At 52.5% G+C, this 23,128-nt stretch overlaps 1 protein-coding gene across 10 annotated transcripts in view; it reads right to left on the reverse strand.

Annotated features, from left to right (window-relative positions):
- MBNL1 (muscleblind like splicing regulator 1) overlaps positions 1-23,128 on the reverse strand; it is a 61,290-nt gene that overhangs the window by 9,529 nt on the left and 28,633 nt on the right. For 6 of the 10 annotated variants that reach the window (XM_064721515.1, XM_064721523.1, XM_064721520.1 and 3 more), the window contains exons 3-7: positions 13,437-13,607; positions 10,680-10,880; positions 5,916-6,173; positions 4,994-5,047; positions 4,049-4,202 (exon numbers count right to left, since the gene is read on the reverse strand). In XM_064721515.1, the coding sequence (XP_064577585.1) occupies positions 4,049-4,202; positions 4,994-5,047; positions 5,916-6,173; positions 10,680-10,880; positions 13,437-13,607 (838 nt within the window). The remainder of the gene's footprint in view (positions 1-4,048; positions 4,203-4,993; positions 5,048-5,915; positions 6,174-10,679; positions 10,881-13,436; positions 13,608-23,128) is intronic. The other 4 variants (XM_064721524.1, XM_064721522.1, XM_064721521.1 and 1 more) reach the window with 1 other exon arrangement.

Below are 23,128 nucleotides of genomic sequence, written 5' to 3' on the forward strand. Positions count from 1 at the left end.
CCAAGGTTATCCTCTGTCACTGCTGCATCTGTAAGGCAAGGGCATCACCCTGCTCCCTAATTACTCCTCTGTGTCAGGGAAGACACTGGGAACACTGGCAAAGAAAGGGTAAAGGAAGGGCGCCTCTCCTGACCTCCCCTGGCACAAATCACGGCTGAAGCCAAGGGAATCACTGGCAGGATTAAAAAATGGAGCAGAATTTGGCTAAAAAGTACAAACAGCAAGCAGAACTGCTTTGTTGGTCCCTCTTGTGGGCTCCTCGCGGCATTAATGGGGTTTCAGAGCAGAAGCTCTGAGCTGTGCTCTGCAGAGGTGCCCCATGCACACAGCTGTGCACCCTGCCATGGTCCATCACCCCATGCACAAATGTATGTTACACCTGCTACACATGGGCTGGGTGTTATACCCACTCTGAAACATCCCTGTAACACTCCTCAGTGAAAAGCTCCACATTCCAGTCTGAATGATCATCATTAACATTATGACCAGCGCACACAGTTTTGAAAGGGAATTAAAGCAAATGAACATGAGGCAGAAAGTGGAATGCCTGCTGGGGTGGCATAATTCCCAAATACAGATATTATGCTTTATGACCCTCTTACCAGTAATAAAAATAATTTTTGCTATGATCCTAATATTCAGCTTGACTTCAGATGCTTTGACTTACTAATGAGAACACATGAATAATGAATGTTCACTTTCAATGTTCCCTGGCTCTTTGGCACAAGGCAGATTTTTAATTTGAGGATGTTCTGACTTAAATGACCACAGCTTCATAACCAGATTATTTCTGCAACACAATAAAGCCATTTCTATAAATATTCTAAGTTTACTGTTGTTTTAATGATTTTTTCTCTTTTCTCCCTTGTATTATTCCCCTCAGTCTATTTTTTCTGCCCAATCTAACGCCTAATTAAAAACAACACTCCAGGCAGCACACACACTCCTGTGGAGGTGAGCAGTGGTGTGTGACCTTTCCCTCCCCAATGTTTTGGGGGAGAGCAGTGGTTTTGCACAGGCCCAGCAGCCCCAGGGAGGAAAGTCCCTTTAGGAAAGCCTCTGGGCACTGAGTCCCAGGCAGGAGCAAGGGAGTCTCTGGTGCTGAAGCTGCAGTAATTGAACAAATACACAACGGGTTAACACAATGCAGAGGGAGCTGCAGCGTTCCCTCACTGGGGTTCAGCTGCCAGCTGCAACCCTGCCCCTTGCAGCTGCACCACCCCACTCCTGGGAGCATCCTGCCAACCTGACCCCATGCTCTGGAGGCTCTCGCTTCTCAAGGCCAGCCTGGTCACCTGGGGACACACCTGGGGCAGCGCAGCTGCACTCACACCCCTGAGGAGAAGGGAGCTGAGGCACAGCATGGCCCCAGGCACTGGACAGATGTCACCCAGCTGCCCCAGGAGCGCTGCAGGACAAGGAGCAGCTCAAGGTCTGAGGACCTGGAGCTCTGCACGTTCACAGAGGGTCACCCAATCTGCCAAGGTGTCCCAGCTGGCAGCCAGGACCCAGGGACCAAAGCCAGGCATGCAGAGCCTCCTGACGCGGCACTCTAACTGCCCTTATCTCAACAGCACAAATGCTCCTGGTTCTGTCTTGGCACACCCCTGAACCCCCTCTCAGCCTGGGGACAGCTTCCAGCAGCCATGGTTTTGGGGACACCTCAAGAGGGGAGCTGTGCACAGAGGGAGCTTCAGCTGAGAGAGGTGATGTGAATGTCTGAGGAACATTTCATCACTTGAGGCGCGCTGGAGTGCAGTGCCCACTCCCAGGCATGGATGTTCCCTGGATGTGACCACATCCCTGGCACACAGGCAGCCAGAACAATGCCTTACAGTTCAGAAGAGGTATCTGAGGTTTCCTGCAGTATCAGCGCGAGAACATGAGGAGTGGGGCGCCCTGCAGAGGGGAGGGTCCCCAGGCACACCCACCCCGTGTGGGTTCTGCACGTGTCCTGCCCTCCAGCCCTCCTGCACACTCTGCCTGCAGCAACTAGGAACACAAATGAGCACTCACACCTTGGGTGTGTGAACCTGAAAAACGTCACTTTAATTCAGATGCCACTGAGCTGCCCTGGCCCTGCTCCGTGGCCGTGGAGCTGGGGGCACCCACGCTCCGTGCTCTCCGTGGCTTCGCAGGGACAGATGGAGAAACTCTGTGTCCACGTGACTGTGCCCAAACAGGAACTGATCCCAGCTCATTTGAAGCGGGATAAACTAAAAAGGGCAAGATGCCAAAGACATTTTTCAAACTTTTTGGAAAGTACTGGACTACTGGAAAGCTCAAATTGCAGCTATCTGAAAAATATAAAGAGAGAATTCATAATAGCTCAGGCTAAAAACTCCCTTACTTTTATTGTGTAACATACACTAAACTCCAGTGGTCAGGAAATGTCTAATGAAGCTCAAGAACCACTGCCAAGCTCCTGGAGGCTCCAGTGTGGATGTGCTGGAGGAAGAGCTGAGGTAAGGTGTGTCAGGAGCCAGTGGGAAAGACCCCAGTCTATGATGAGGTGCAAATAGGGTCTGGCACACACAAACCACAACCCCAGCTCCTGAGTTCCAGGGGCAAGTATAAATGTAGCTCCAGCATTTCCAGAAACCATCCAGCCCCTTGCTGCTTTCATGAAAGCCAGAAAATTGCAGGTTACAGACTCCACTGGTCATGCTGTGCCAAAAGAGATCTGTGAATAGTTTAACATTCATAGGAAGGATTCTGAGTCTATCTGGACGGGGCTCTGAGCAGCCTGGTCCATTGGAAGGTGTCTCCCCATGGCAGGGGGTTTGCAATGAGGTGGGCTTTAGGGCCCTTCCCAACCCCGACCATCCAGTGGTTCCATGAGTCTATGACTGCCTATGCATTTTTATATGGATTTTAATATGAGGGCTAGGGATCTGACCTGCAGCTTACCCACCCCGTCTTGCTATTGACTCCAGTAAGCCTTGCAACATTTACCAATACATTTCAGTGGCTGCAATGCATTTTTGCATTATTAAAATGCACTAGATCAAGAAACTGATTTTGTGCCATTTAAAGTACACAAGTTGGTTGCATGCCAGATCAAGACATAATAGTAAAGGGCACTGTACTGATCTCCTGGGAACATACTTGCCAAAGATGCTCTGGATAAAATCCTTTAAATTTTTGGGTAGAGATTGATTAGCTGTATTTCTTCCTCTTCCCAGTCTGCATTATGAAGGGCTGTCCTCACAGACTCTATCCCATTTTTGAGTACAGATCTATCAGCTCTGCACACTCCTGAATGATGGTGCTGCTTTAGTGTGGGTTCAGGATTCAGCTGTGTAACCAAGGGCAGAAGCTCCCAGGACATAGTGGAGATCATTTCTCATGCAGTGCTATCAGCAGAACCAAAGCACATATTCCAGCTTTATGTCCCATCACTAGTCCTCCAAAAGGATTTCTGCTTGGTCCATAGTACAGGCATCAACTCCTCACCAATTACACCAGGACTCTTGGCTGAGAACAAGCACTGGTCTTTACTCAGTCCAAGACCAGCCCTGAGACATCACTGGTGGATGCCCAAACTGTGACAGCTTGTGTAGATTTGTGTTTCTCCACCTGTGAGACTGCCTGTGCTGCCTGGGATCACTGCACCCCATTAAAACCTCATTAAAAAACCCCTTTGTGTGCGTGACTCAGAGCCACCACTGCCAAGGCCAAGGGGCTTACAGGGAAACAAGCACAACAGCTGAGGGATGTGGAAGGAAGAGCAGTTAATCCAGGGAAAGAGGAAGGAGAGAGGAGACTTCAAATTCTGATTGGGGTGAGAGAGCATGATGCTGATTTTGTGTTAGACTGGAAAACACCCACCCAGCTTCTGCGAGGAGCAGAGAGAAGGCAGCGTGCCCACAGGCAGCCCCTCCTGTGCCCAGGGGCATTGCTGTGCCCTGCCCGGAGGGGCTGCCTGTGCCTGGCACAGCGGCCTCAGCACACACCGCGTTGCACCAGCGACCTGCAGCTGCCTCGTGGTGTGCTGCTCCAGAAACGCCCGCTCCCGCCCCTGAGCAGGCGCCAGCGATGCACTTACCTGGTGGGAGAAAGGCTGTATGCTGCTGTAACTGCATGTTGGCAAGAGCTTGCTGGTATTGGAAGATACCAGTGTTAAAGACTGCGGTGGCACCATTGGTTTTTTCAAGCGCAGGCCTCTTTGGTAAGGGGGGAAGTACAGCTTGAGGAATTCCCTGAATGGTGGATGGGTATAAAAATAAAGTCCAGTAACAAAAAGAAAAAAAAAAAAAAGGGAGGGGGGGGGGGGGGTGTGGAGGAGGATGGGAGGGAAGGGGAGGGAGGAGAAAAGGAGAGAGAAAAAGGAAAAAAGAAAAATCAGTAGAAGGCAAAATAACCAGGCAGCACCATGTTTCTCCATGAGCAAGCAAGCGGCATAGCAGACTGAACTACCAAATAAAAGGCGAGGGAACAGCTTTCCAGGGAGCACTGTTTGCCTACCACTACAGCGGCACAGGGAGCGGCGGGACGGCCGCTGCGGGCACCGGCATCAGTGCCACGCCAGGGAAAGCTTCGGGTGGGCCAGGAGCGAGGCTCTCGGGGAAGCAGCACTGCTAGCTCCATGAGGATCACACGTAGAAGCCATGTTAATAGTCACCGTCTGGACTGGATGGCAGGGCCGCGGTGACACCCCAGTCCCCGGGCCCCAGCGCTGCCCGGGCATGCAGAGCGCGCCGCATGCCGGCCCCGGCCGCCTCCGCGCCACCAAGCCATGCCAACGCCCCTGCGCCGGCACCCGGGAGGGACAGGGACAGGGACAGGGGACAGGGGACAGGGGAGGGGACGGGAAGGGGCCGGCGGGGCGCGGGGGCGGCGGGGAGGGCACCCAGCCTGGCCCGGCCGCCCGCACGCCCTGTGCCGGGGACGCGGGGAGGGAAACCGGGATGTTCCATTGCTACACATTAACCCCAAACTCGACTCTACAATACAGCTACATGCCAAGCTAAAAGGTGAAAGGTCATAGTACCAGGTCAAAGGTTGCCTCGAGGGGTCGCTTCAGTGATTTGACAGCCGACTGAGTCTTAATTAGCAGGCAGCGAGCACATGATGGCAATGGCCAGTGGGGTCAAGCGCATTAACATAAACAGCAAGCAGAGGTGCGTCATGGGGGCAGCAGTGCATTTGGGGAGGTGAGAAAAAACAAATAAAAACAAATCACCGGATGCCGTGTACAACGGTAACAAGACTAGGCATGCACGGGCCGGCGGGCAGGGCAGCGGGGCGGCAGGGGGTGCCCGCACAGCCGGGCTCACGCGCGGCCACCGCCTCGCCCCGCCGGCCCTGCCGCCCCCTCGGTGCTCCGCTTCCCACACCCACGGGCTCAGCACAGGCGGGACCCCCTGCCACCACAGCCCCCCGCGCTGCCTCGCCTCGCCAGCACGCCAGCTCCTCACGGGCCCAGGCCTGGCTGCTACAGCTACGGGCCGGCACCGCGCCCGGGACAGCCACCGCCAGCCCTCGGGGACACGGGACGGGGACAGCAGCAACACGGTAATCCACTCCAAACTGCACCTCTACAAACACGGACTTACAGAAACTAAACACGGGTTTATCTGGCTGTGCAGCAGGACAGATACACATCTGCCCACACACACAGATGTACAGCCAACCAGAGACACAAGGAGCCCACACGTACAGACACGCACACACGTATGCACGCACAGAGGTACACACAGGAACTCCGGACATCAGCAGGCAAAATTAGTCAAACACCTCAATGGTCTGGAACCACTTCACAGCAGATCTGGCACCACATGCTGAGAAAGCTCATTGCACCGGGTAGTGACCGGGTCCCCAAGCACACGCACCCTCCTCAGCAAGGACAAACACACATCCACCATTGCCTCTCCTCAATGTACGGCTACGTCCACAAGTGCTCCCACACTCACCATGGCAGCTGCAGTCGCTGCTGCTTGGGCAGCTGCAGCTTGGTTAACCTGGTACTGGGCAGCCTTGATCTTGGCTTGCAGGTGTGCGGGAGGGTGAAAATATTTGCACTTTTCCCGGGAGCACCTCCCTTTGATGTAATCCATGCAGACGGTGACGGTGTTGTCGTTGGTGTCGATCATGGCGCTGTCGGCGGGGTGAGCGAACCGGCAGTCGTTCTCTCCCCGGTTGCAGTTCCCACGCTGGTACTCTCGACACACCTGTGACACCAGGAAAAGAAAGACACTCACTTTGGGTGATGGGTGCTGCAGGCACGGCTTGGAGCAGAGAAAGCTTTCTGAAAATCCGCCAGAGCACCACGAGGAAGGGGCCTGGCCCAGGCGGTGCACTGCAGGGGGATGGAGGGCTCAGGGACCTGGCAGCCAGGTCTGGCTTCTCCAGAGCCACTTCTGATGTGAAGGAGCATGAAACCTCACTGTGACCAGAGCCAAGCACACAGCAGGTGTCACTCTGGCTCCCACTGAGCTGCCCAGGGGGCTGTTTCTGTCTCCTGAAATGTGCCGTGGCTGCTCTTGGTCACCACCCAAGCACCCCAAGGTGCTCAGCCATGCCCTGCTGTGACCTGGCTGTGTTCCATGTGCTCATTAGGGTGAGTGGATGGTGTGTGGCCACCCGCACGGAGCCCAACCAGGTGGGCACTCTGTGTCCATGTGCCCCCACGATCCAGGCACCTGCCAGGAGACAGCAAGCTGAGCCCACGGTGGAGGCACAGCCCCTGTGCTGCCCAGCCACCACCCTGGGGAGGTGGGGAACAGCTGGAGCGGCCACAGCTGGAGCAGCCACTGCTCTCGCTGTCACACGCCAGCAGCCAGATGGAGCTGAGGGCTCACACACTGCAGCTGCGTGGGTGACAGCCCCTGCAGTGTCCCCATGGGCTCCAGCCAGCCCTGAGCCCACACAGAGCCCCAGCCACCCCAGCACCACAGACACAGACTGTGTCACCAGCGGGACAAACACCAGCCCCCTCTGCACGTGTCCAACCCTGTGTCTGACACACTGACTGACACACTGACACAGGCTCCTGTCATGGTCAGTTCTCCCCAAACTGCAACAAAACACACCTTGCATTCCAGATTTCCAAAGGCCATCGGAAACAAGGGGACAAAAGCAACCGGGTCTGCATAAAAATAAAACCCTTTAGTAGATGGAATTTCCTGTTCAAGGTGGGTGCCTGTGAGCTTGGATCGTAAGTATTTCCTCAAGGACCTTGCTCTGATCCCTGCAACAACCCAGATTTGGTGGTGGTTTGGTTTCCCTTCACACCAGTCCTGTGGCTGCTGTTTAACCCTTGTGCCAGTGCCACCTGCAAATCCTCCATGGGTATGAACTGACCCCCTGCAGGACCAGGACCAGGACCAGGTCAGCTGTGAAAACATTTGTCCAAGGCCACTCCTGCAGGACCCTGCTCATGGGCTTTTTCCACATGGTGACAGGCTCCAGGTGTGTATTGACACCTGAGCCAGGCCCAGCCCCTGCTCATCCTGTGCCCTCTTGCTCAGGGCTCACAGAACAGATTCTGCAGCACGCCAGAAACAGCTCAGGCAAATTCCTGGGCTGGAAAAGATCCACTGGCCTGCCAGGTAATTCTGCAGTCAGATCCCTTCCCTGGTCCAGTCCCCTGCAGTGACAAATGCCAGCCAGCACAACAATCCTGATTGCCCCGAGCTGACCAGCTCCAAGAACTTCTAAGCTGCTTCTTTCTGGCAAAGCATGGCCTGTAAGAACCAAGCAAGAAACAGCAGCTTGGCTGTTGTCATTCCTGACTTGGGAACACTTCTAATAGAAAATGATGGCATTCCAACAGAAACAGCTGTTTTTGATAAAGTGTTAGGCAATTCATTTTTCTCTCACTTTTCTGTCCTTCTTGCTTCTTTTCTAGTTCACTGAAGAACCACACTTTGTTCGAGCTATTTCCTGCAGGGGAGGAGTGTCAGGAAAGCTGTGGAAAAGCCTGAAGCCATGACATTTCCATCCTGAGATGCAGATTCCTTACGGGAGTGGCTGAAAGCACTGGACACCCAACACCTGCACGCTGTCAGTGTGAAATCCAGACGAAAGCAATCCCACTGCTAGTATCAGTCCCTGACCTCACTTCACCAAGACTCACATTAATTCAGGAGACACAGTGCTGCCCGACAGAGCTGTGGTGTCTGCGTGCATCCCTGAAAACCCCAGGTGGGCCTACTGAGAGCTTTCAGCCTGGGAACAGCCTGGCTCTGTATGCCAGAACGTGTGCTGACTTAATTCCTGCCAGAGTATATCACTCTTGAAAATAAATATTTAAAATTCTAAGCAGACCAATCATACTCCAAGATTAGATGCTAACATCATTGTGGTTATTTTTCTCCAGGACAGTTCATTCCAAGGGAGAGTGAGTGGAGCCTTATAAAGCTCTGACCATGCCATAACAAATGGCAATGCCACAGCTGCAGCTCCCTGGAAGGGCAGGTAGACACTGCTGGCTCCTCTGGGACGCAATAGCCAGGTCATGCAGAATCCCCAAAATCCATTCTGCATTTCTGCAGCCTATAAAGAACATTCAAATATTTTGCTGTTCATAAAAACTACATGCTCGTTTAGTGTTTGGATACTAAATTTGGATACTCCAGATCAGATGACCACTGTACTGGAAAGCATTTGCAAATTATGTTCTCACCTACATGTTTCACTGTTTAAACTGAATTTGCAGAAGGGAAAAACAGTATTGTGACCCTGAGAGTGCTACTCTATCATCTCCCTCTCATGCAGAGGAGTTTGGCTCAGCAGTGCACCACTTCTCTGAACAGCAGTATCAAGAGAATGCAGCATCCAGAGGGATAAATCCTGCCCACTGAGGTCACGGATGACATCAGCTCCCTGTGCACAGCAGTCACAGCCTGTGGCCAGCACCAGGGCTGCTGGAGGGGCACACAAAGGGGTGCTGCTGCTTCCCTGGCTGCCTGGGGACAATGGTACATCCTGCTTATGACCACGATGCTTTTGAGCCCTCATGTCCCACCCTGACCATCCATGGGCACTGCAGGGCTGGAAGCACAGTCAAACACAGCAGCTGATCTTGACAGCACAACCCAAAGGGTTCCCACCACAGGCATCCTCCTCTCCAAGTCATTTCCAAATCCATTATGATTTATTTATGAATTTACCTAATTGAATTTTGGTTTTAATCCACCCCTGGCAGGTGTCCATCTTTAAACAGAGTCCTCAAGGGAAAATCCTCCCTGGGTGATTCCAAGCAGCCACCCGTGTGCCAGCTCAGAGTGGGCACGGCTGCCTCCCTGCAACCTGAGCGTGCTTTGGGGAACGTTTCCCTCGGGGAAAACATCTCTAAAAAGGGAAGTGATGTGATCCCACAGGAGGGTGACCTGTGGTGATGTGAGCTCTGAGAATAGTGACAGCAGCAGCGGGAAACGCTGGCTGCCAGATGACCCTGCACACTGCTCCCAGCTCGCCCCTTCTGGGCAGCAGCCTGTCAGCCAGGGATGCAGCTAAGGAAAAGGAATTCATTTCCCTTGGAAAGAGAGTTAAACCCTGGCAGTGCACAGGCAGAAGAACAGAGTTACACACACAGCAGGCTGCATAAAACAGAGATCCTTCTTGCTCCTCCCAGCATGCTCCCTGAGCTCGGTCAGCAGACCCACAGCCAGGAGGGAGACAGCAGCAGCCTTGAGCCCTCACCCTGCTGTGTGCAGCACACACCAGGGTGACAGCAGGGCACCCTGGCTGCTCAGCCTCCCTCCTCGCTGCCTTTTAACCACAGCCAGAGCTGCCAAGCACCTGCTCTCAGGCTGTGCCCATGGGCTGAGCTCTGTGTTCTCATGCTGAGCTCTGTGCTCTCAGGCTGTGCTCCATGTTCTCAGGTTGTGCTCTCAGGCTGTGCTTCCTGCTCTCAGGCTGTGCTCCACACTTCCAGGCTGTGCTCCCAGGCTGTGCTCCACTCTCTCAGGCTGTGCTCTGAGACTGTGCTCTCAGGCTGTGCTCCATGTTCTCAGGTTGTGCTCTCAGGCTGTGCTCCACTCTCTCAGGCTGTGCTCCACTCTCTCAGGCTTCAGGCTGTGCTCCACACTCCCAGGCTGTGCTCCCAGGCTGTGCTCCACACTCCCAGGCTGTGCCCACGGGCTGTGCCCCAAGCTCAGAGCAGCCTGCAGCCCGTCCCTGGCTCCCCGCCCACGCTGCCGCAGCACCGATAAGGTGCTAAAAACACTGTCAGGCCTTTCAGATAAGAGAGATTCGGAGCGAGGGAGAGCGGCAGCTCGAGAGCACCGACACTTGTCAGGGCTGTAGCGGGGGTGATAAGCCAGGTGGGGAGGCCAGCAGGGAGCGTGGGCACCGTCTGCCCGAGCAGAGAGGCCGAGCCATCTGCACCCAGCAGCTGCAGCCCTGCGCCTCTCCCTAGTGCCCAGGGGCTGTGCCCCCACCATGCCAATGCCTTCTGGGCACTCACTAACAGCTCTGGGGCACCCTTGCTGCTGCCATGATCATTCCTGAATATTCCCATTTCCCTCTGCAAGCGAGGGTCAGAAGCAGAGTGGCAGCCTGAAATTACTGTACAACCACTCAGTCACTCCTCGTTCTTACCATCACACAGATACCACATTACCAGCCCGAGTGAAACCTGCATTATTTGCTTTCACAAGGAAAGTATTTCCCACCTAGAAGACATAGTAAATGATACACTTGTGAGATAAGTTCCAGCAGGCAGCTCCTACCTCCAGCCTGTCTGTCCTCATCAGCTTCTGGGCGGCGGCGGCGGCGGCGGCAGGGACCGGCACGCCGGGGTTCCCTGTCACCAGCATCGGGGCCGTGGGCAGGATCTCAGCAGGGACCAGGCCTGGGGACACGGGCCCCAGGTAGGGGTTGAAGGCGGCTGACGCGTTGGTGGCTAAGCTGGGCGCAACAGAAAACATTGGCTGCAAGTGGAGACAGGGAAACAGACATTTAACAAACATTTGCTGTGCGGCAGCTTGCCACGCTGTCACCAAAACAGCTCCTCAGCCCTGGAGCTGAACGAGGTGAGTCTCTGCTGCTAACTGGAAAGGAGCATTTGCTGTGCTTGTGGCTCGTGGGGAACACCCGTGCAGGTGTTGCAATGAGCAGGAGCATGGGACAGGGATCCCCACCAGCCTCTGCTGGCTCTCCTGCTCCCTGCACACTCACAGCACGTGGCCGCTCCTGCAGCAAACTCACAGGGGATCCACACTCCTGCAATGCCATAACGAATGGCAGACGCTCTGTGGGGTCACACAGAGCCTGGGGCCACCGGGGGGACATGGGCACACAGTACAACGCTGGCTCTCGGGGAAAAGGCACCTGAGAGCCCTGACAAAGCACCAACCACACTCCAGGCACAGGCAAAGCTCTTCTGACCCTGGTGCAGCTAGAGCTGGCCAGGAACTCCTGAGGTTTCACAGCCACAGTCCTCCCGTTTTACAAACAGGCTGGCCTTGCAGATAACCAGACCCTCACTGCATCAGGGAGATGCTTTAGCTAGGCCAAAACATTAAACCAGTGGAAGAAACAGCACATGCAAACATGATTTTATGTTGTTTGTTTGCAAGTTTTCAAAAAAGAGTCAAGTACCCTTGAGGGTGAGAAGATAATTGGGTGTAGAGCCCAAATAATGCTGTGAAAACCCAACACTGCAGCAAGGATTAAATAACTCTCCTGCCCCCAAATGCAGTGTAACTGCCAAATAAAATTCAGGCAGGAGTGTTTGTCTTTCACTATCTAAATAAGGCAGTTACTCAGGGCATTTAGGTTCTTTTCCCCAACTAATTTTTAGAGTGAAAAACAACTACAGAGTTAACACAACTCTTTCTCTGTTTCATATCAATTTAAGGCAGACAGCAGAGAACAGCACATGTTTCTGTATTTTTGAGGAAATGACTGAATTGTTTGGAAGCAAGAGACATTGGAAATAATGAACAAAACCATGCAGGGATTACTGGAGAAATCAGAATGAGAGTTGTGTAAATGGGTATAATTTCTGTAATGCTTATGATTCTTCATCCACGTGAATGAAAAACAACCTGGCAAATATTACAGGAAATTAAATATTACCCTTAAATACACTATTAATTAACTGCACTTTTCATTACTGGGTTATCAGCTATGTAATAATGAACTTCAAAACAGAACCAGTCTGTTAGTGTGTAACTTAAAAGACGTTGGTGTTTGATTTCAGCCCAATACACTCAAACAGACACCTGTGTGCCTGCTGTACAGCAAATAAGACTACCCCATTTATTTTCTACTGAGCTTATTTTCTAGCAATATAAATATCCTGCAGCCTTTTGACCACTGCAGAATGACAGCATGTTATCAGAGCCAGCTGGCATTGCTCTGAAGCTCACAGGGCCATTGGGATGTGCTGCACAGTCCAGGTGGGGACAGCCCCTGTCCTAAACCCCCTTCAGCACACGGCCACTGCTGGGCCAGGGCACAGAGCCACCCCAGCTCTCTGCTGCTGCATGGGCTCACACTACTGATGCACCAGCCGTGGCCAAGCTGAGCCCAGCTCCTCCTAAACTACAGCTCAATTCCAGCAAGCAATTCTCTGGGACAGCTCCCTTGAGTGAGGGGAAAACACCCAGTGGGCATCATCCTCCCAGAGCCAGGAGTTTCCTAGAGCACATGATATTGCAAAGGAAACGAAAATCTCATGCAGATCAATCACTCCCTTACCAAACTCTGAGAATAAAGTTGCGAAAGATAAATGAACACAAGATTACTGAAATAATTAAAGATATCACTTCAGGCAAGGCAGAATTAAGCAACACCAAGACATACAGAGGGGCATTTCAGTGATTTCAGAGGGCATTTCAGTGATTTCAGAGGGGCATTTCAGTGATTTCAGAGGGCATTTCAGTGATTTCAGAGGGGCGTTTCAGTGATTTCAGAGGGCATTTCAGTGATTTCAGAGGGCATTTCAGCGATTTCAGAGGGGCGTTTCAGTGATTTCAGAGGGGCATTTCAGTGATTTCAGAGGGCATTTCAGCGATTTCAGAGGGGCATTTCAGCCATTTCAGAGGGGCGTTTCAGCCATTTCAGAGGGGCGTTTCAGTGATTTCACAGGGGCATTTCAGTGATTTCAGAGGGGCGTTTCAGTGATTTCAGAGGGCATTTCAGTGATTTCAGAGGGCATTTCAGCGATTTCAGAGGGGCGTTTCAGTGATTTCAGAGGGGCATTTCAGTGATTTCAGAGGGGCATTTCAGCGATTTCAGAGGGCATTTCAGCGATTTCAGAGGGCATTTCAGTGATTTCAGAGGGCATTTCAGCGATTTCAGAGGGGCGTTTCAGTGATTTCAGAGGGGCATTTCAGTGATTTCAGAGGGGCATTTCAGCGATTTCAGAGGGCATTTCAGTGGGTTCCTCTCCCATTCCCGAGCTCTGTGGGGTTTCCTGGTGTGCCAGCCTGTGCTGCCTGCACCCAGCCCAGCTCACGGGGACCCTGGGGTGCACGTACCACGGGCTGCAGCGGGGCTCCGGGCATCATGGCATTGGCCAGCTGCATCTGCTGGGCCAGCATGGCCATGTTCTTCTGCTGGATCAGGTTATTGCGCCCATTGATCTCCAGCTGCGTTTTTAAGTGTGGTGGTGGGTGAAGATATTTGCAGTTTTCCCTTGAACATCGACCCTGAAGAAGAGAATGGACACAGTAGGATTAGAGGCTGCATCTTTGCTCCTTATGCCATGGGCTAAAGCAAACACAAGCAGACACACTTACCAGATACCTGGAAAATGAGACCTTACATGAGCACAATGTAAAAGAGCCAATTACTGCTAAATGGGTAACATGGAACTACAACATGTGTGGCTGGAATCAGAGGAGCAGTTAACCAGCCTGATTCTGAAATCCAGACTAAACTCAATGTCCTCACTTCAGTGCTGGGGTTTAGGCTGTTCCACAACTCTCTGGATGAGATCCAGAGCCCGGCAGTACGTGTTGTACATCCCAACCACTTAATGTACTTCATACACTCAAACGTTTTACAGCCATAAAAAATCATTCCTGTGATCTAATGCAATGTCCTCCGGCTCCCAGGAAACAAGGAGCCTCACTGCTTCCCCACTGACACCAGCACTTCTATCTACCCAGGAGATGGTCTTTAAGGAAAGCTATTTACTCAAAGACTACCAGAATATACCACAGCCCCAGGTAAATTGTGCTTATGCTTTGCTATCACCAGCTACCATCAAAACACTTACATCCTCCTTGTTTGCATGTAGCTCTGGAGCTCAGGGCACCTTTAACCTTCAATCTCTTTTAATTTACAGATCTTAGTCAATTTCCCAGAAGAAATGCAGACTTGTCTGTCTGGGAGCAGGGTTTCTTGTCTCACTTTTATTCCACGGACCTTTACCCACAGAGCACCCAGGAGCTGGAAGCTGCAGGCTGGAAACCAGTGGCACAGATCTCCCCAGAACACGGGCAGCATTCATCCCCTGCCCCTGCAGCGAGCAGCTCTCAGTTACCCCATCACTGGATCCTGCTGACTGCATCAGCAGAGGGCAAGGCAGATTTTCATCTCTCTGAACCTGCTCTGAACTCTTCCAGTCATTACAAAAGGAACACTGTAAGCGAGTTAATTCAGAGGTGGCAGGGGATACTGCAGTGCCACACTAACTCCCCACTCTTATTGGAAGTGTGGCTGCAAGCACACATTTGCTTTGCTCTCCCTGCAGCAGTAAGTCTTTTAATCTCATGCTGCCCCTCCATTTCTTTTTTTGGTGTTTAATGCACAGATTTATTTCCTACTCTGTATAGTTCAGTTTCATAGTCAGAAATGAAGAAATGCCATCCACTCCGGATGGGAGCAGGACGTGCCTGACCTTGCTGTGCTCAGCCTCCTGTGACACCTCATCAGGCGCAGCACAGGGCTCAGCACGGTCTGCTGATCAGGACTTGCATTGGGAGGACTTTTCACCTTGCCTTCAGGGGAGCAGGAACTCGTACCTGCTCCCAGGCACCTTCCCACAGGGCACAAGCATCCCCAGCTACTCACCATGGCTTTACTCCCCACAAATCACAAGGCACTTTGGGTGAACACTTGCAGAATTGGGCAAAATGTGGCAAACTCAGACTAAAGAAAATGACCAATCATGCCTTGGAAAAATCACTCCCAAATTCTACATTCAGAAAATCCAGGGTATTCCTAGAAGCCTTGGATCCTGTGACAGGTGTGTTGGATCATGACAGTACACCTGGGTTTTTCAGACCTGCACACAGGTGAACAGGAGTGGGCCCATTTCTGTGTGGTCCCCACCAGGCTCCTCCACACACCTCCAGTTTTCTGGGAAGCACAGCACACCCTGCTTTTAACATTCCACACTATATGTTAAGAATATAAGTGCAACTTCTATGATAATAATCTCCTTCCAGAAAACACGCCAATTGTATATTTAATAACGGAAAAGCTTTCTTGGGATTCCCTTCTGACACTGCAAGCTCCTTTACTGGCTGAATCTGTGATTGTGTAATTTGAAGTGGCCATTCATAGTCAGACCTACAACCCTCTATCATTTAACAGGCCACCTCCTAAAGACCAAAGAAAAATCTCCTTGTGGCCAACAGAGACTCCAGTGAGCGCTGCACATCCCACCTGTCCTGCATGAACACACACCAGCCCATCACTACTGTACAATTATTAATGACTGACAGAATTTTCAGTACTGGAACACGTGTGGGTGCTCTGGGGGAGCTGCGTGTTCCCTCAGGCAGGGGCTCTGCCTGGGGCTGCCTGCCCCGGGCTGGGGATGCCAAAGCTGCAGAAGCAGCAGCCACAGCTCAGCAGTGCAGCTGGAGCACAGGGAACGCTTCTGATCCAAAGCAAACACACAAACACCTCCGCCTGTCAGGGAGCACAAATCCCTGTGGCCTGGTGCATCTGAACCCGAGCAGGAGGATGGCTGCTACGTACCAGCAACTATTACCAGCTCCCCCAGGGCTGCTGCTGTGGCACACCATACTGATGGCAGCGCTCTGCAGACACTTTTTAAAGTGAATCCTTTCATGTGAAAACACACCAAAGTGACCACTTAATGACGTCTTTGTGTGTGATTCCTGCACATAAAAGCCTCAACCCCTCTAATGGATCATTTGGCTAGCACAGCTAATAGCACTCCTACGGGAGCTGTCCTACTGCCATGAAATACAACAGGATTTAAAAAAAGAAAGAAAAAAGCAAACAGAGCAAGCAGACTGCCAGCACACCAAACAGAAGGAAAGACACCAGCTCAGCAGCAAAACCCTCCCTGTGCTCCTGCTGTCTGTGGGTCCCTCCTCCTCCTCAGCCCCGAGGGAGTGATCCCCAGTGCCACAACAGTGCCATGAGGATGGGGATACGGGGACATCACACCTGTGCCACTGCTGTTTGCAGCCACAGTGATATCAACTGAGCACCTGTCCAGCCCCAGCCACCCTGAGCCGGGGTAAGGTGGCTGCTGGGACACCCCCAAGTGAGCCCAGTTCTCATTTTGTAACAGCATTAGCAGATGCACCAATCACATATGGACATACGAGTATTTACATAAATTCTTTAACTTTTACAAATTTTATTTATATTTATGTATTTAAAAATTTATGTTTTACCATTTATATAAATATTCAATGCAATATGTGGTTGATCTCGGTATTACCACAAATGTTTGTATATCCCCACGTCTGCACGGACACCACGTATGTGTCAATCCATCAGTATTTATACTGACGCTCCCAGGACACACACACTCTGCAGCCTGGCATGGAGCAACACTCCATTTCCTCCCGAGCCCCCTCCACGTGCCCCCAGCCAGCGCTGTACCCCAGCACATGAGGGAATTGGGTTTTTCCAGGGGTGCAGAAGGAGCAGCCTCCCCCCAGCCTGAGGGGCAGCCTGGGGCTCACAGCACCACTGGGAACCATTGGGAACCATTGGGAACCCCTGGGAACCAGAGCCCTTCCCAGGAGCGCCCCAGCTGCTCCCTGAAGTGCCAGTGCTGCCAGATCCTTGCGGAGCAATCTCTGCTAATCCACACCATGCTCACCCAGGCGTGCAGGGAGCCACGGTTTGAGAGGAGAACGAACATGACTTTGTGTCTGGATAAGTACAACACGGGGCAGATTTAATCTGTTTGTCAGTGCAGGTTCCCGTGGTGCCCAGCTGCAAGCGGGCACAGCAGCGGCGTGCTGGGCAGGTACTGGGATTGCTGTCACCCAAACCCTGCTCTCAGCTGTAATCCCTGACAGCCACTCGACAGGCACAGAGCACTACACACAGCCTTCACCAGAAAAGTGCCCTGAGCACACAGAGCACATGAGCAGCAGCAGAGGGGTGAGGCCCCATCACTGTGCCAGTCCCTCTGCACAGAGCTCAGGACTGAGCCCGTCAGGGGCACCCTGGCAGCTGGAAATCACTGCTGGATTCACTGCTGCATTTTCAGACACTGGAAATCACTGCTGGATTCACTGCTGCATTTTCAGACACTGGAACTGAATCCTGAAATGCCAGCACACCCACATGTTGGGGTTTTTATTGACAAGAGTTTATATAAGAATTAAACCTTTCCTGATTTTCTTGTTATCCTTTTAGTTGTGTTTTTCCCTTATTTTTAGCAAGTACAGTACCTTGACATGCTGTTTTCAATACAATTTAAACATTACTAGAATACATTTGTCAGGCAAATATATTATTGACTGAAAAATAATTAATTCCCCAACACTACTGGGGAAAGTAATTATTAAAATATTATTTTATTCAAGTGAAGTTGAACGATAAATTCTGACAGAAATTTGGGAAGCTTATTAAACTTCATTTCAAAATAGGATTTGAGTATACGACTGATCACAGGTGAAACAAAGCACTCTAAGAGGAAAAGCTCTAAATGTGAAATTTCATAGCATCACAGAGTCACAGACTTGTTAGTGATCCTTAAAGATCACCCAGTTCCAATCCCTCTGCCATGGCAGGGACACCTCCCGCTGTCCCAGGTGCTCCAAACCCCAATGTCCAGCCTGGCCTTGGGCACTGCCAGGGATCCAGGGGCAGCCACAGCTGCTCTGGGCACCTGTGCCAGGGTCACACCAGACTCACCACCCTCACAGAGAAGAGTTTCTGCTGAAAGAACAAATTTGCCTGCATCTATCCTAATAGATAAATAAAACATTTTTTTCTGAAACCAAGGTCAGCCTCAAATGGGAACTGTTCTGGGGATCAATGCCGAAGCCTGGAGATAAGATTTCAATTTAATCCCCTGAGCTCTGCCCCGGGATGCCACTTTTCTCAGAATCAGACAGTGAGCCCTGCCCAGGTGCACAGCAGTGGCACAGGTACCTGTGCACAGGTACAGAGCGGGTTCATGGCACAGGGGGAGCAGGGGCTGCTGGCACTGGAAAAGCCAACAGCTGCTGTCTCAGCGTCAGGAACTTTCCCCCAGCGTGCACAAAGGATCCAAGTTTGAATGAGCAGCATGAGAAATGATCTTGACTCCCTTCAGCAATGCCAAACCCAAACCTCCGCGGAGCGCGCGCTCTGCTGGCTCTGTGAGGGCTGCTGGCACCTGACAAAACAAACCCAGGGGCTGCAGGGCATCCCCTGAAATCCCTGAAAGCACCACGGAGAGGTGCCCTGATTTTCAGGAATGCAAACAGCTCCAGGTCCCTGACTGACACATGCGAGAGACATTTTACAACACAATAAACCGCCTAAGAGGGAATCACACTGCTTGATGACATCCAAACCTTTCTACTTAATTACCACACACCTCCAGGACTGCCAAAATAACCCAGAGTGGCTATGGAGGCAGCAGGGAGAGCCGTCAGGGCTGGGACAGAGCTTTTTGGGCATTCTCAGCCTGTCAGAGCAGCAGGGACCCCTGTGTGGGTGCCATGCCCACTGACAGGCTGCCTTTGGCAGCTGACACCAGTTCTGCCTGTGGCCACCAAAAATTTGACACTTCTGGCTTTTCTGTACGGTTGGCTTACATGATAAACAAATGAAGGCCATTCAGTCTAGTCAGTAATAAAAGCAAAGAGAGGCCAATACAGCACACCTGGCACCCAGGACAGGCTGCTGGGGGAGGCAGGGTGCACATCACCCTCAGGGCTCTGGGGTCCCAAAGCAGTGTAGTCTGATGTCACTGCACCACTGAACCCTAAACCTGGAGAGCAACCTCCACAGGGGGCTGGGGGACCACTGAGGTCCATCAGAGCAGGTGAAAGGTGGACACTGAACCCTTGGAGCAGCATGGGTGACCCACAGGTGTGACAGTGAAGGCTCACGGCTGTCACCAGCACAGCGCCACTGACTGGAGGCGTGTGGGGAACGGCCAGTGCTGCCCTGCCTTGCAAACCCAAAGAATGAGAGAAGTTCACACAGGAATGGAAGGAAAACCACCCAGAGCTTCCAGCAACAGGACACATCAGGCCAGTGGATGCCTCTTCCAGCCAGAATCCCACTGTGACTGAAAGGACAAACCCACAAACGCACTTGAGTAAGGCAGAAAGCACTGCCACTGTCCAACAGGAATTTTAGGAACTAAACAAAGTAGAAGAATTTATCTTTTGGGAAAAAAAAAACCCCAACCAAAACTAAATCAGGGAATCTTTAACAACTTCTAAGAAAAAATTCCACCTGTTTTCCACAAGAGGGAACTTTTGACAAGACATTGATTTCCTACAAAACACCCTTTAAAATCAGTCAGCGCAGCTTGCCAGGACCAGCGGCAGAAAGGAGACCCTTAATCAGCAGATCAGGAGGAATTAATGAACACAGCCACATTCACCTATGAGGGCAACACACGAGCCTTGTGCCCAAAGGTACCCCCAGATCAGCAACAGCCCCCAGCACCGGGGTGCCCACCCCAGGGCACCACCACATCCCCCTGAGACCAGGGCACTGCCACATCCCAGCCCAGGGCACTGCCATGTCCCAGCCCAGGGCACTGCCATGTCCCAGCCCAGGGCACCGCCACATCCCCCTGAGACCAGGGCACTGCCACGTCCCAGTCCAGGGCACTGCCATGTCCCAGCCCAGGGCACTGCCATGTCCAGCCCAGGGCACTGCCACGTCCCAGCCCAGGGCACTGCCATGTCCCAGCCAAGGGCACTGCCATGTCCCACCCCAGGGCACCGCCACATCCCCCTGAGACAAGGGCACTGCCATGTCCCAGCCCAGGGCACTGCCACATCCCCCTGAGACAAGGGCACTGCCATGTCCCAGCCCAGGGCACTGCCACGTCCCAGCCCAGGGCACTGCCATGTCCCAGCCCAGGGCACTGCCATGTCCCAGCCCAGGGCACTGCCACATCCCCCTGAGACAAGGGCACTGCCACGTCCCAGCCCAGGGCACTGCCACGTCCCAGCCCAGGGCACTGCCATGTCCCACCCCAGGGCACCACCACATCCCCCTGAGACACTGCCAAGTTCCCCCTCAAAGGGCACTGCTGTGTGCCCCTGCCAGGGACCACCACCTCCCACCCCAAGGCACCCTCCTGTTCCACACCGTTCCTCTTTCCTTCTGTTGCCTAGCAATCAAGTAGCCCTGGTCACTTTGAATTTATTTCTTTTAATAGCTCATACTGACTGGTTTGAAGTGAAAAATCAAAGAACAATCATTAAAAGATAAAGATTGGGCTGACAGAAAACTAGCCTTGCATCTTTCCTTAAATGTGCAAGACAGACCGAACACAGCTCTTCTCCCTTTACTCTCCACCATATCATAATGATCACATAAGTAGAATTGTTAGCCTTGGCCTTTGTTTCTGCACGTGTCGCCACCATAAAACCCATGGAGCCCGATGGGTACGTCACCCTGGAATTTGGCAATTGACAGAACTCAGCACGTGCAAAGTAAAACAATCAAAATTACTACTTGTTGCACTGATGAAGTGCCATAAAAGAGTAAAACAAAAGAGAGATGCTCTTTCCCTGGCATACCCAGCCTTGCTGTAGCCTTGGGGTCATGAGCAGTTTAATTCTACGTATCAGAAACTATTTTACATGCTGTGACATTTATGTGTCAGTTTTCACACCCAATCTGTGCCAGGCACTATTCATTTCCTACCAGCTCTGTCCCCATTTGCTTCCAGATAAAGTTTCCCTCCCCAGCTGCTGCAATCCCATGTAATTAATCGTACCTGGGCACAAGCACCACCCGAGCCAGCAGCAGCTCCAGCAGGACCCGGCCATGCTGCTGGGGCCCTGAGGAGCTGGCACTGGGCTGTGCCCTGCCCTGTGACACAGCAGCAGTGCCTGGCAGCCAGCAGCCCCTCTGGGGACAGGGACACCTCCAGGTGCCACTGGCACCGTCCCACCCTCCCAGCACCAAGGGAAGCGCCTCAGGCTGCTCTCAATGTCTGAATGAGCCCTCGGTGGCAGCGCAGGGCAAGGCCCCGAGTCAGCTCTGCATGGCCACCCCTAACACACAAAAATAGCTTGTTTATTCCTGCTGAGGTGTTATTTTTACACCAGGAGTACTGGGTGGCCATGGCTGTTTGCTGCTGCGGGTCCCAGCGGAGGCACGTGGTGGGGCCAGGTGCACAGCCTGGCATGGTGCTGGACTGGGGACATGCCCACCCTGCCTGAGCCCTGCCTGGGGCACAGGGGCTGGCACAGGTCTGTGAGGGACGCCTTCAGCCACTGCCCCCCTGCCAGCCGTGCCCAGCACACAGGAGAGTCAGAGTCACCCTCCAGCTCCCCACGGCATCGCCCGATGCCTCCAGGCTGCCCCGGAGCTCCAGAGCCAAAACCTCTCCTGAGCGGCTCCTTCCATCTCCCATCATCCAGAGGAAAGCCCTGCTAAATCAGTGTGCCTGTGGCTTCCAACGAGGCAGGAACGACTCCTCTGTACACACCCATCAGGCAGGGATAGCTCAGGACAGTGCTGCAATGCCACCCTGGCTGCACCTGTGCCAGGTGTGCTCACATTGTGAACCAAAGTGCAGCTCTCCCTCCACAGACCAAACAGTCCAAGTACATTCCTGCAGCATCCAGGTAACGTTCTCCTGGGGTTCACAGTTCTCTATAAATCCTGGTTTTAGTGGAAATAAGCCCATCAGAGTGAAAGTGAACATCCCTGAGGGCCACAAATAACAAATTAAGAGGCAAGTGGGAGCAGGACAGAGCAGAGTGGGACAGCGGCAGAGGAAGCTGCTGGCAAGTAAATATTGCCCAACACGACAGCAGGATTGGGGAAAAACTGACAGAGTGGAATAACAGGAAGCTTAGTCACTTCTGGACAAAAAAAGCAAGCATGTGAGCGGGGCGGAGGGGAGCAGAACACCGGGATGGATGGGAGGGCCGGGAGGGGAGCAGGGCTCCACTATGGCAGGGTGGGCACAGACACACTGCCCTGGGCACTGCCCTGTCCTGGGTGCCCTGCTGCACCAGCCCTGCACACACACAGCAGGGTGGGCACAGACACACTGCCCTGGCACTGCCCTGTCCTGGGTGCCCTGCTGCACCAGCCCTGCACACACACAGCAGGGTCCTGCACAGGCTCCCCCAGGGGAACTGTGACCCCTTAATCCACATACCCAGCTCCTCCCCAGCACGGAGAGCACCCCAACTGCTCAGCTTGGGGTGGACAAGAAAGCACCACCAACAGCCCCCAGAGAACACTGTGCTGGTGATGGAATTACCACGGGGCTGGCGGCTCTCAGGCCAGCTGGTACTGAATCATAGAGGCACTTTGCAGAAGCCTCAGGAGTGGGGAGGAAAGCTGAAAGGAAGATCAGATTTCCCTGATGGCAAGGAAAGTACCCATTACTGTTGAAATATGGTCTGCCCGTCACTGATGAGGGGATAACAGCGCTGGGTAAAGGGACTAGGAAAACACAAACCCAAGACTTTACTACATCATCCAGAGAGGCAAGAGAAAAGACAAATTTGAAGTAACTAGAAGCTAGATAAAGAAAGCCACCTGATGGCCATGGCCAACTGATGACAAGCTTGAGTAACAGTTTTTTACTGCTTAGGCAAATGAGGAAAGAAAAAGATATAAATAACAAAGGGTACAGCAGAAGAGAAATAAAAAAACCTCAAACTAAGTTTATAGTTCAAAAATTCATACAGGGAGACTCAATCTAAGTAATTCAGACTTCAGGGACAAAAAAAAACAAAGATACCAAAAAATGTTGAGGCATTCAACATTAGAAGGCAAACAGAGAGTTAAAAGTCTT

Source organism: Zonotrichia leucophrys, chromosome 9, assembly GCF_028769735.1.
Source record: "Zonotrichia leucophrys gambelii isolate GWCS_2022_RI chromosome 9, RI_Zleu_2.0, whole genome shotgun sequence".
In the NCBI taxonomy this organism is placed as follows: domain Eukaryota; kingdom Metazoa; phylum Chordata; class Aves; order Passeriformes; family Passerellidae; genus Zonotrichia; species Zonotrichia leucophrys.